General features: G+C 41.9%; 1 protein-coding gene across 1 annotated transcript; it reads left to right on the forward strand.

Moving 5' to 3' along the window:
- The first annotated feature begins 8,518 nt into the window (after window positions 1-8,518).
- On the forward strand, window positions 8,519-11,441 carry arsia (arylsulfatase family, member Ia). The gene is made up of 2 exons (XM_008293151.1): window positions 8,519-8,832; window positions 10,043-11,441. The coding sequence occupies exons 1-2, from the start codon at window positions 8,519-8,521 to the stop codon at window positions 11,439-11,441; spliced, it is 1,713 nt and encodes a 570-aa protein (XP_008291373.1).
- The last annotated feature ends 2,602 nt before the right edge of the window (window positions 11,442-14,043 follow it).

Genomic DNA, 14,043 nt, shown 5'->3' on the forward strand with positions numbered 1-14,043 from the left:
TTTTCTAAACCATGTAATAGCAGCCTCGATGCTATTGAGACATTCAGACCAACCCTCTCTCCCTGCATCCCTTTTTCTGCCTACCTGTAATGATTAGTTGAACATCCTGTCTCAGGAAGGAAACTAAAGATTTTTATGATTTGGTTTAGTCTCGTGTTATGGGTAATTTTCAACCTAGCGTATCTGATTTAAAAAAATAATAATAATTTAAACTTTGAAGAAACCAAGTTAGACATCAGATCTGTCTTTTTTGGCATTGTGAGTATAGCTTTCCTTGAGCAGCTGCCTCAAGGTTGAAGACTTCCTGTAGAGGTTTTCATGGTTCAACATCCTTGAGGATGTTGGCAAACTTGGGCTCTCATGAAATAAAACATTAAACAAACTCGAAACTAATCAGAAGGCTGAGTTTAAAGGAGAGTGTAAATCCATATTCTTCTCATTTTATTTAGATGATATTTTATTTGTCATCATGCTATTTAAGCAACATATATCAAGCACTAAACACATTTTCCCTGTCCAACCCCCCACAAAAAAACTCTTCTCTGTTGAGTTACAATTTGGTCCTTCAACAAGTTTCTGAGGTGGCATGCTCGTAAGGGATTGTTTCATAATAGGAACAAATACGTATTCCACTTCCTTATGCTTGAGTTCTTGTATCACTCAACGGAAACAGGAGTGACAGAAAACTAATAGCTGTATGTGTAATGAAAACTCCGGCCTCATGATTATTGTAACAGGCTGCCACGCTCTGCTGGAAGATTTTCAAGCTGTACAAGAATGAATGGTGGCCCATTTGCACAGAGTAAAGGGAGTCCGGATATATATGCAGCTGCGATGACAGATGTTTAAAGGTGAGAAATTAAAGGTGAGGGCCAACACCGACCACTGGCTCAGACTTGAGGAAATAACTGTAGTATTATCCGGTAAGTCTTAAAATAAACTCTGTCTTCATGTCCGCCCTATACCTACCTTTTCAGCTCTTTTGGTTGTGGCTGTTGGTTTCTTGACTCAGCTCTCTTCCTAAATCTCTTCATGTTACAAAAACATTCCCATCCTCATAGCCAGACTGTCCACAAACTATCAAACCGAAGGAACAACTCAGGTCAGGCTCCTGTCTTTTGGGCTTGTTTGGATAAAAGTGTGATTTCACTTCTGTCTGATTGGTTTGGGATGACATTAAAGGTAACTGGACGCAACAGATTGCAAGGAGTCGATCTGAGAGAGCTGGTGGTGAGACTTTGGGTCAAACTAGAAGAGATTATTGGGTAAGGAGAGGGTCAGTGGGAGCAAAACGGCTGAAAGAGCCCCATTCATCGGCGAAACCAGGAAAGGAAAGCAGTGTGTGTTCCAAACTCAACGTCAGCGCTTAGTGGGTCTCACCGAGCTTGATTTCACCATCATCCACAACCCTTCTCCCCTAAACATCACATTTGATGGCAAACGAGCCGGTTATGAGGCTGACTCAGCTCCCGTTCTCAGAGCGTTGATGGCACAGACCACCAAAGTTTTATGGAAGAGAAAGCTATTTGTACAATGGGAAATGTAATATTTCCTGGCTCATTTTTACTCTAAACATCGTAATATGTTGAATTAAATATTGATGTGGCTAAAATAGGATTTTAGAGAGCATAGTGAAGAAACAGAAAAGAAGTGGGGGACTAAATAACTTCACATCCTTGAGCGCAAGAAAAAAAGAAGCTGAACATTTCCTTTGGCTTTGATGACATGTTTCAGTAAAATGATGGGGATGTTTGTACAGGTTACCCTCGTAAATGGCAGTCTGTTTCTCAGGAAATAAATCTACTTTACATTCCGCACATTTAGCAGCTCACATCTGTGCTCACTTTGCAGGTAATTACCTACAACTGCAGCTGGTCGGGTTTGTTATCACTGGACACCTTCAGTGTGTCACAACTTGTTGGCGCTGCCACACTGATACAGTCGTAAAACTGATTCAGTTAAAACACTTCCACAGATGTGTTAATATCTTATAGGAGTTGAGTCACTATTATAAAAGTAACTGAAACAAATACACTGGTACACAGGGTCCCTTTTGTGATTCTTTGTTGCAGATGTGCATCCAGGTGGCTTTGCAGGAGGGTCATAATGAAGTGTTGTGTCTGGCTTTACTGACCAGGTGCTGCTGCAGCTCCACAAGAGCCAAATCAAATACACCTTCAGTCGAAGGACGCTGGAGCTCTGCCTCGAAGACTGCCTCACCTGTGAGGTCCCACCTTGTATGGCCTGATGTGTGAATGTTGAAACTGCCAGAGAGAGGAAATCTTAGAGCTCACACCTTTCATTTGATGAACAGAAGTTTTTTTTTTTTTTTTTACACGTATATAGTCACATGTTTTGTGCAATGCAAATCAGTGGTTTTGGTTTTTGAAGCTGACATGGTAAACCACACGCTGTCAGATTCACACCCACACGAGCTTGCAAAAAGAAACCAAAGCACCAAGATTAGTCGTCAGTTGTTTTTGGATAATCAGATGTTCGCTATTGCTGTAACTTTAAACTGAAGCTAAAAATGAAGCCAATTAACTGGAGTAACTGTACTTAAGCTGTGTATTCTGAGCACTTAAACAATAAATGAGTCAGCTAAACGCTATCAAGTGAAAGTTTTAGGCATTAGAATGTTTTATATGGGATTTGTCAGTTTGCATAAAATCTTAAAATCATGTCTTTTTTAACTTGAGTGCTTCTGTAGTTACGGCTTTCTGCCTTGTATGAAAAATTAAATCTTTAATATGAGTTCACGACAGTCCTGTTTGACATTTACACCAAGGAGAATGGTTACTTTTGACTAAACTGAACCGAGAGACGAAGATGAAAGCATTTGACTAAATTTGGTGAACTCTTGGTGAAAGGTTGATAAAAGACTTTTAAAAATGCGCAGAAATGTTGAGCAAACTCTGAAACAAGGCTGCTATTGTAGGTAGCAGAGAGACGACAAGCTGAATACACTTAAAGGTTTTGGCTCAGGGTTGGCGCACAGGAAAAAAAGCACACTTCCATCCAGTCGTACTCAGATTAGAAAATTGGGGTGAGAGGGGGAGTAATGTGCAGGTTTACTGGCAGGGCTGCGTTGATTAGAAAGGTGCTAGTGTTCACAAGGAAGGGGAGCAGCAGTATTCAGTAACAGCACCTCTTCCTTTAGCCAAAGCCAACATCTGGTGCACCAACACAGAGCGGCAGTAGCAGCAGCAGCTTCTCTCTGCTTCCCTTTCAACTCATTATTGCTTTCCATGACTCCTCACATGAAGCTGTTTGGACAGGGTTGTAAAAATTAGAAGAAGTTGTGAATGTGCAGGCCTGTTGGGTGTTCTGGGAGTTTGTTAGGAGTTTATGAGTTGGTTAATCTGAGTTTAGAGAGATAAAACAAATGATGGTCTGCTACTGATTTCTACTCATGAAGCTTACTCTTGATCTGACAGTGAGAAAATGTAACCACAGAAACAGGGGAAGTGGGGAGAGGTCAACATATGGGGTTTGGAAAAGTTTCCCGTATCACTTATTCACTTCATGAATGAGTCTTTCTAGATTGAGTCAGGAACACCTTCATCCTGAAATAAACCACACATTGTGTTTTATACATCCACATTTAATTAAAAGTAAGAATAAAAAGGAAGCGTTGTTAACTTAATGATGCTCCATGGGACTCTGTTCACAGACTCTGGAAGAAATTGGAAAATTAAGAGACTAATAAAAACCAACAAACACACTGCAGATGTTCACAGCGCAAGTCTGAGACATTCCAGGGTGGCAGATTTAAAAGTTGCTGTGGCATTTTAAAAAATAATCTCTTTTTTGAAATTCTTTCTTTCACCACATATATGTGTGGATGATCTGTAGAACTCAGGCAGTGTGCACGGAGGTAAGTTCAAACTGAAAGGGTTTATTTAACATTTATATTTATGACAGCGTGGAGACGGGGGATGATCAGTGTCATGAAAACATGAAAGGAGCGGAATAAGAGTCTGAGAGTGTGATCTGAAGACTTTAATTTCCACTGAGTCACAGAAGGAGCTCAGTGTGAGCAGAGTGACCCCCTTTGACTGACCTGACATGACCACTTACCATGTTTGAATCGTATTACTGGAATTACACAGCTGCGGTTTTGCAGGCATATTAATACATTAGCATATTTTTATTCTTAGCAGCAGCCCAAGATAAGACCAACAAATAACTGCAAAAATAACCTCCTGAAACCAAGTTTGTTGTTTATTCAGCATCACTGAAGCTCTACTCCAGGTGCTCTGTAAGACAACTCTTTCCATAAATACTGTCACAAACCGTCTCTTGGTTAATGGTTGAATTCTTGGTGGAATTATTTTGGCAATACGACAATTCATGAAAGGATTAGCAAATGCGCAATGTGAGCTGTAATATATCTGCGGTATCAACCCATCAACAGACGTTATATTAATATTTGAGTGTGTGAGAAATGTGAGTATCTGCATACGTGTGTTGTTTGCGTTGCGGTGTTGGATGTGAGTAAGGCTGTTGTCAACCCAGCAAGCTGCCGCTGCTACACCTCTGACCAACAGAAAATACATGAGTCACATCTTATAAGTGCGGCTGCCCAAAACGTAGAAATTCTGAAAGCCACCCAGAGGTATTAATGGCTCTCTGTCCTGGGCTTTTTTCTCTTTTCTGTTGCCACTGAGTCAACTTTAACCCCTTGTGAACTGTTAATATCAACTTTACTCAGTGTAATTGCGCAACTTCTTTGGGTTTTTTTGTGAAGACCTTTAGATGTCTAAGCCGTTCCCTCTAGGAAAAGTACATAAATAAACATGATGGTGTAAAACTTCAGGTGCACCTCAATCATTTTTTCTCCCTCTTTCCCAATTTGACCTGCCCTAAACTCAGAAACTCCACTCCAAAGATGCCTCTGCCACTTCTGGGCAAACAACGCTCGGCCACAGCTTCATGCCCTTTAGGGGAGGCTCATACTTCCTTTGGCTGCACTGTGACCTCCATGCCCACAAGTCCCAATATCAACATTTGCAAGGTGTGATGTTTTACCTTGCAGTATGTTGACCAACTTCTGACTTCAACAGATCATTTTTTCTGTGTGTGCAGACCAAGTTTTATCTCAGTGACCCTGAGGCATTCAAAAGATAAAGTGAAAAGTATCTTCTGACAGTGAATACGGAGATAAAAAATATTTGGATTCTTACAAGGAAGGACAAAAAAGAAACAGAACACTGGTTGCTGATCACCTGATTCAGCAATTACACAGTGATGACTTACACTATATGCCTAAAGTATTTGTTCACCAATCCAAATTATCGGAATCAGGTGTTCCAATCACTTCAATGGCCACAGGTGTATAAAATTAAGCACCGAGGCATGCAGACTGTTTTAAAAAATATTTGTGAAAGAATGGGTCGCTCTCAGGAGCTCAGTGAATTCCAGTGTGGAACTGTGATAGGATGCCACCTGTGCAACAAATCCAGTCGTGAAATTTCCTCGCTTCTAAATATTCCACACTCAACTGTCGGCTGTAATATAAGAAAATGGAAGCGATTGGGAACAACAGCAACTCAGCCACCAAGTAGTACGCCACATAAACTGACAGAGCAGGGTCAGCGAATGCTGAAGCGCATAGTGCAAAGAGGTCACCAACTTTCTGCAGAGTCAATCACTACAGACCTCCAAACTTCATGTGGCCTTCAGATTAGCTCAAGAACAGTGCGCAGAGAGCTTCATGGAATGGATTTCCATGGTAGAGCAGCTGCATCCAAGCCATACATCACCAAGTGCAATGCAAAACGTCGGATGCAGTGGTGTAAAGCACGCCGCCACTGGACTCTAGAGCAGTGGAGGCACAATCTCTGGAGTGACAAATCACGCTACTCCATCTGGCGATCTAATGGACGAGTCTGGGTTTGGTGGTTGCCAAGAGAACGGTACTTGTCTGACTGCACTGTGCAAAGTGTAAAGTTTGGTGGAAGGGGGATTATGGTGTGGGTTTGTTTTTCAGGAGCTGGGCTTGGCCCCTTAGTTCCAGTGAAAGTAACTCTGAATTCTTCAGCATACCAAGAACTTTTGGACAATTCCATGCTCCCAACTTCGTGGGAACAGTTTGGAGATGGCCCCTTCCTCTTCCAACATGACTGTGCACCAGTGCACAAAGCAAGGTCCATAAAGACATGGATGGCAGAGTCTGGTGTGGATGAACTTGACTGGCGTGCACAGACTCCTGATCTCAACCCTTTGGGATGAATTAGAGGGAGACACTGAGAGCCAGGCCTTCTCGTCCAACATCAGTGTGTGACCTCACAAATGCGCTTCTGGAAGAATGGTCAAAAATCCCCATAAACACACTCCTAAACCTTGTGGACAGCCTTCCCAGAAGAGTTGAAGCTGTTCTAGCTGCAAAGGGTGGACCAATGTCATATTGAACCCTATGGATTAGGAATGGGATGTCACTTAAGCTCATATGTGAGTCAACACAGGTGAGCGAATACTTTTGGCAATATAGTGTATATCATCGTGCTATCCCACATCTCAACATTGTATGAGAAATGCACCACTTCAATTGACCTATTACCTTTCATGTCACAGATGGGTTTCAAGCTCCAGTCAAGGACAAAGTCAGGAAACTGGTGTAGAAGGATTACAGACTGACTATCAGAATAATGACTGGGCAACTGGGATTGAACAGAAAGTCAATCAGGACCATCTAATTGCATGATTTGGATACGGGGACTTTCTTCGGTCTACCACTGGAGGCTCTTCACCGTACTGGAAGACCAGGGTCTGTTCCCCAGTGATGATGTTGTCCAAAAACGCTGGGTTGCCTTTTTGCAGCTCCAGATCATTCAGGGACACATCCACAGGGTGGGTCTTTTGGTCCTCAAAGAGGAAGTTGGGCTTTAACTTAGTGCAAATCTTCCAAATGCCCAACTTGTCCAATAAGAACGTCCTGAATGACTCCCAATTTAATCCAAATTGCTCACCCGTCATTCTGATCATCAGTCTTCCATCACTCCACACCAGTTCCTTGACCTTCTGGATGTTGACATCGATTCTTGTTGTTGAGGGATGTCTGGGTTTTGTCTGGGTGTCACATCTCGCATACATGAATTCATATCAACCTGATAAAAAAAAATGTACAATTATGTGGTCTTTAATATTCCTTAAGTCTTTATCTGTGTCCTTGCTTACTTCCTTCTCACATCATGCAGACTGTAAAATTGTGTCAGAGATGTCATTTCTTCAAGGTATATTCACCAAATGTCTCAGGGGAGAAACTGGATGTTTTTCACCAAGTGACTAAACATGATCAAAGACCACAAAGAAGGATTCAGAGTTAGATTAAAGTGTCTCTTGACAAAGTCACACTGATAAGGAGGGAGGAGGTTTCCAAACTTGTTTGACCACCCAGAACACTTACAAGTCTAATTTCAGCATTAATTGTGCCAAAGATAAAAAAAAAAAAAAAAACTCTATCAACCTCCATTACCACTTTTGCAATCGACATAAGTCCTTTATATTTCCTTATTAACTGTTTTCTATAGTTAACAACTCTGCCATGATTATGCAGCTTCCTACAGCTGATTCCTTGCATTGCCTGTCAAAGTGAATCCACAGAATGATGAACGTCTCCAGACCAGATGCTGTGGAGCAATACCTCCACTCAGGAGCTGTGGCTGAGGCTGTGCAGTCCTGCTGCTTTCTGTTGACCCACTGGATGATTTGTAAAGTGCTTCTTTGACGCCTGGTTGGAGATGTTATCAGAGTCGGGGAAGTCTGCTCCTTCTCTCTCTTTGACTCTGCAGAGCTCATAAAACAGCAGGAATAGTAAGTGAGTGTTGGTGAGCTCTGTGGAGTGGAGTGGGGAACAGTGTCTGTGATTGTGTCTGAAGGGCCCCACAGCCGCCCTGAGACTCACATCTCCCCCACACACCGTGAGTGAGGGTCTTTTTCTGTAGACTCTCTGTCACCCGTGGCTAAACCCGGTCCGATGGGAAGATGTTTTTTTACTTGCTTTCTAGTAATTTGTAAAGTTGGCAGTGTGGTTCATTGAAATCAAAGGACCATGAAGTTGCATGAATAAAGCTTTTGGCTGCTTTTAAAATGTGAAAATTTGCACCAGAGCAATCGACCTATTAGAATAATGTGCAAATGCAGCCGAAGTATCACTAATGTGAGATGTAAACTAACCATTAACACCTGGATGTAGTAGAAATACCTCTGTATGGTTGTTTTTTTGATGGGGAGGGGGCAAATGTTATTTCAGTGAGGCAGTAAGGCACATGGGCGGGGTTAATGAGACCGCTCGGAAAGTGAAATGCTTTCAAAGGAGACTGGAACAGTTTAGAGAGGCACTGACGATGGAGGAGTAGCTCTGTGGGTTGTTTAACTGCCATCTAAGTGTGTAAAGGGTCAATTTTTTTCTATATTTAAGGATATTTTTTTCAACTTGAGCCTCACTTCATGATGATTTGGTGACAATATACTGGATAAAAAGCAGTTTTAGCTGATAAAAAGTATCACAGGAACCATGGCAACAACAGCTCTGACTGGTTTCTCCATGATGAGTCTGCTCAGCCTCGGGTACCTGACCTGGGATCTGATGAGCCCGAACCAGGTGGAAAATGAGCCCAATCAAAGCTTTATGGACAGATCTCCGGTCCCGCAGCCTCCTCACATCATTTTCATCATGACAGATGACCAGGGCTTCAATGACATCGGGTATCACAGCTCAGACATCAGGACACCGGTGTTGGATAAACTGGCTGCTGATGGAGTGAAGCTGGAGAATTATTACATCCAGCCTATCTGCACTCCGTCCAGGAGTCAACTCATCACTGGCAGGTAGAGAGTTTGTCCTCCTGCTCTTTGTGGTCCAAAGTTCCTAAATAATTTGCACTGAATACTCACTGCTAGGTTAGATTGATACTTTCTTGATCCCCTAACAAAAACTGCAGTGTCGCAGCAGTTTATGTGTCACAAAACACACATGACTTAGTCCGTAGAAAAGAAAAGCACTGTTATTGTTAAAAGCACTGCACTAGAGAAAAAAAAAAGATTGAAAATTCTCTAGTAGAATGTGTGAAGTCAATGGGATTGGAATCTTTCTAGGATTATGTTACTGAGCACACAAATACAAACATCTGCTGAGTTTTCACAAAGTTGGTAGCGCACACGTCTGATTAATGAGATGATAACTTTGGATGTATTTTGCAGCAAAGTAAGATATTTGTTTTGGGAAGCCGTACCACTCAAATGAGCGAAAATAGGCAGAACCAACATCTGTATGTATGTATGTATGTATGTATGTATGTATGTATGTATGTATGTATGTATGTATGTATGTATGTATGTATGTATGTATGTATCTTAATATAATATTAAAAGGTAATACATACATTATTCTAGCCTACAAACCCAAAGGAAGGTTATTTTTGTGTGTGTGTCCTAGCATGTTCCTGAACCTCAGTTAAAATGCCATCTTATGTTTTTTTCCGCTAAAATCAAATATAATTTATGTTGTGTCACAAACAAAACACATGCAAAGCTGTAAAGAAGTTCCTAGATGTTCATTTCTTTTCTAAAATAGAAACTTTGTTGCCTGAAAATGTACAATTATTCCTGAGTTTAAATGAACATCAGTGTTTCAGACTTCAGCATTAGGTTTTGAGCATGATATTTGTGACTAAATATATTAAACAGACATATTTAGGTTCTCACAAGAAGTACACCTACTTTAACATAGTTTGTTATTTATGTTTGAATTGTATATTATTCTTAAATAAATGGCGGTCAATGTTATAAAAAATCGTATACCAGGTCTCACAACAAAAGCATGTACAGTCTTTCCGCTGCTCTGCATGTGTGTTTTCATGTCACTGCACATTGTTTAAGGAAGGAAATGGGGGTGGGTCTCCTGCTCCCCCTCCCCCTCCTTTTCTGTAGTCTTTTATCCCGCTGTCCCCCCTTACTCATTTTACAATCTGGATCTGATAGAATAACACTGATAATGCATTTGTCCTTATGCATGTTTTTTTAATCATTAACTCTACAGGTATCAAATCCATACTGGTCTCCAGCACTCCATCATCCGGCCCCGCCAGCCCAGCTGCCTGCCCTTCGACCAGGTCACCCTCCCCCAGAGGCTTCAGGAGCTCGGCTACTCCACCCACATGGTAGGCAAGTGGCACCTGGGCTTCTATAAGAAGGAGTGTTTGCCCACTCGCCGTGGCTTTGACACATACTTTGGCTCCCTCACGGGAAGCGTGAACTACTACACCTATGACTCCTGTGACGGCCCTGGGCTGTGTGGCTTCGACCTCCATGAGGGGGAGTCGGTCGCCTGGGGTCAGAAGGGCAAATACTCCACCCATCTGTACACACAGCGAGTCCGCAAGATCCTGGCAACCAATGATCCTCAGTCCCAGCCGCTGTTCATCTTTCTCTCCTTCCAAGCAGTACACACCCCTCTACAGTCACCGCGAGAGTACATCTACCCATACCGCGGGCTGGAAAACGTGGCACGCAGGAAGTATGCAGCGATGGTCTCAGCTGTAGATGAGGCAGTTCGTAATATAACATACGCTCTCCGCAAGTACGGATACTATCAGAACAGTGTCATCATTTTCTCTACTGACAATGGCGGTCAGCCTTTGTCAGGAGGCAGTAACTGGCCACTCAGAGGACGTAAAGGCACATACTGGGAAGGTGGCATCCGGGGTCTGGGATTCGTCCACAGCCCTCTGTTGCGGAAGAAGAGGAGGGTGAGCAAGGCGCTGGTACACATTACTGACTGGTATCCAACACTGGTGGGATTAGCAGGAGGCAATGAGTCCCTGACAGAGGGCCTCGATGGGTATAATGTTTGGGATGCCATCAGTGAAGGGAAGGAGTCGCCACGGCTGGAGATCCTCCATAACATTGATCCTATGTATAACCATGCACGCAGTGGCTCTCTGCAAAAAGGATATGGGATTTGGAATACAGCCATTCAGGCCTCCATACGAGCTGGAGACTGGAAACTCCTGACAGGAGACCCTGGCTATGGAGACTGGATCCCGCCACAGATGCTTCCAGGTTTCCCTGGCGGATGGTGGAACCTGGAGCGCCACACTGAACCTCGCAAATCAGTGTGGCTGTTCAACATCTCCGGGGATCCCTATGAACGTTATGACTTGTCTGAACAGAGGCCAGATGTTGTGAAAGAGCTGTTAGCCAGACTGGCGTACTACAACCGCACTGCAGTGCCGGTAAGGTACCCGTCAGAGGACCCACGGGCTGACCCTCACCTGAATGGAGGTGCCTGGGTGCCCTGGGTGGGAGATGAGGAGGAGGACAGCTGGGACAGTGTTTACCAGAAAAAGAATATGGATTGGAAAAAGAAGCTCAAACTGTCCAAAAGCAGAGCATTTTTCAGGAGACTCAACACGAGGATCATGTCCAACAGGATATAGAAAAACACAAGACTGAAAAAAACAGTGTCATATCAAGAATAGTTCTGCTTATTGACAGAACATTTGAAGATGTGTTTTCACAAAAAGGAATCAAGTTTGTGCACAAATGACCTGCATTTACTGAGCTGTGGCTGCAGGTGTCAGATCAGTCTCTGTAGAAGAACTGATTCAGTGACTGTTTCCATTATTCTCTTTGTTTGTATCTTTTTGAATAAAAGTGTTTCTAAAGTGACTATTATAAACTTAAAAATGTGAGCAGAATCTATTTCACAAGATGACACAAGCATGTAAGCAAATAGGTTTTGTTATCATAGATGGAGACTGCAGTCTTAGAAGGGGCTGTTTTACAAAAATGTGTATTTGACAAGGTGATAATGAGAAATCATCTGGGACTATCTGTACCTTTTAATTAATGTAAATGATGACTACCTCTGTGTCAATGTGACATTAATTGCAAGCTCTGTTTCCTTTCTTCAGACTCTACTTCTTTTATTTATTTATTTTACAATTTTTAAAATAGAAGAATAATAGAACTGGGTTTTTGTGCAACTCCGACTCTGTTTCTGTCAGTTTTTCTTTTGTATTTTTCATAATTCACTTGGTTAATCTCCCTAATATTAGAAGAGGTTTTCCTTCTTCTCCTCCTCAGGTTGACAAATCTTTTTGCCATGCAGCAGCTTTAGAATTAAAATGAGCTCATGGGTTTTTGCTGAAAGCAAAGCACATTTAGACATTTGTCACAGCTACTTAATACGAGCTTATTACAGCATTATTACTGTCAAGGGGATTAGCAACAGACATCTTATTAGACAGAAATCTGACAGTGAATTCTATTCTGCTTCAACAAAATGTTTTTAAAATTACTCTGAATGGTTTAGCCAGATATTCGATGAGAGTATATTTTGAAATGGTTATTTAGAGAAACGGGCAAAGGTCTTCTGTCTGCCACAGTGTTCCACATCTTACATCTTACCATCGAGCAGAGCAGTTAATAAACCCTAAGTATGTCTTACCTTCTCAGTGTATACATTCGTGCACAGTCCATTTTCACTTCCATTTTTTGGGCAGGGCAAGAAGAAGTTCAAAAACTGAAAATCAAAGCTCCCATGGAAATAGTTACCATGTGGTCGAAACATGTGGAAACTGTTTTTTAGTGTGATTCTAACACAGACGGAAGAAAGATTTGTTTACATGCAGTGGGTATTTCATCCGATCACCTCACTCTGGCAGGGGGCCAAAGACTTTTGTTTTCAAGAAGTGAGACCGTTCATTTCCTGCTTTTCTGCAGACACTGTACCAATAGCATCATGCATTCACTGTCTTCCTTCAGTATCTGGCACAACATTTGAGTTGAGGCTCACTGCAAATTTATATTAGCAGCTTTATGTTCTGGATTCTTTTATGGATGAGAGGAATATGGAGTATTTTCTTATTCTTGCGATGATAGTAGGAGGAACACACGGTAAGATCATTATCACAAAGAGACAAAATGAACTGTTTTTTGAAGTGAATGATTTTAACTTATTGAAATGTTCTGTTCAATTTATCTTTCCCAGCTTTCTTCCCGGTTGCTGAGACTAAATGCAACGCCACCCAGAACATATCTCTGTGCTCTGTCGTCCTCGGAGGATCGGTGTATATCCAAGTGATGACCAATGCCAGCGGCTACAATCTGCGGTGTAAGAAGGAGCTTCCCAGTGGATCCATAATGGTGTTCAGTGCGAAGAAAGACAAGGTGACAATACAGGAGGAATTTAAAAACAGAACAGAGTTTTTCATCAACAATGGGACGCTCAAGATCACAAAGGTGGAGAGGAATGATTCGGGGCAATACAACGTAACGGTTTTTGATCCAAATGGGCGCCATGTGAAAATGATGAGCTTTAAACTGGATGTTGAAGGCAAGTATTTCGTTATGCAACCTCATCTTCCAACTTACTCTTATGCTCCAGAAATGTTATAAAGAAATGCAATTGTCACATGGGAGTGAAAATGCACCAGCTGAGCAACATGAGGTAGTTGAAAATGTATCACAGACTTTATTCATAGTGTTGCTCAGATTCTTTAGATTGTTCACTGAGAACAAAAAGTCTGCTATGGATTTTGTATTCACCATATTACATGTACTGCTGCTGTTCATTTATTTCCTTAATGTGTGCGACTTGTACTCAGTACTGAGGAAAGATGTAGAGAAAAGGTGTGGTTCAGTAACAGGAACTGACTGTGGTTTAACGGCAGCTTTTTGCATTTCTCACCTTTCTGTTCTTTCATTCTGGTCATATTTTATGTGCCACCTCAGCTGTGAAATGAGATTTTGTTTTTCATGAAATGTCAGTCCTCAGAAGGCGTGTGAACCTGATTTTTCATTATTTATTTATTTATTTTTAAAGCTTTGCAGTACTTTTTTTTATTTTTATTTGCCTAAGTGTTCAACACCTTGGAGAGTAGCTACAGACCAGCAACTGCTGTCAATTTCCTGTTAAATTCCTTTGGTAGTTTAACACTAACTGGTGTACGTTCCCATATGTGCCAGGCCAGATTGAGTTCCTTGTATTTGGATCAGGTTATGAAGCCAAACTAGAAGGTGCATTGTGTAATTTTA

Source organism: Stegastes partitus, unplaced genomic scaffold (assembly GCF_000690725.1).
Source record: "Stegastes partitus isolate 25-593 unplaced genomic scaffold, Stegastes_partitus-1.0.2 Scaffold860, whole genome shotgun sequence".
Lineage (NCBI taxonomy): Eukaryota > Metazoa > Chordata > Actinopteri > Pomacentridae > Stegastes > Stegastes partitus.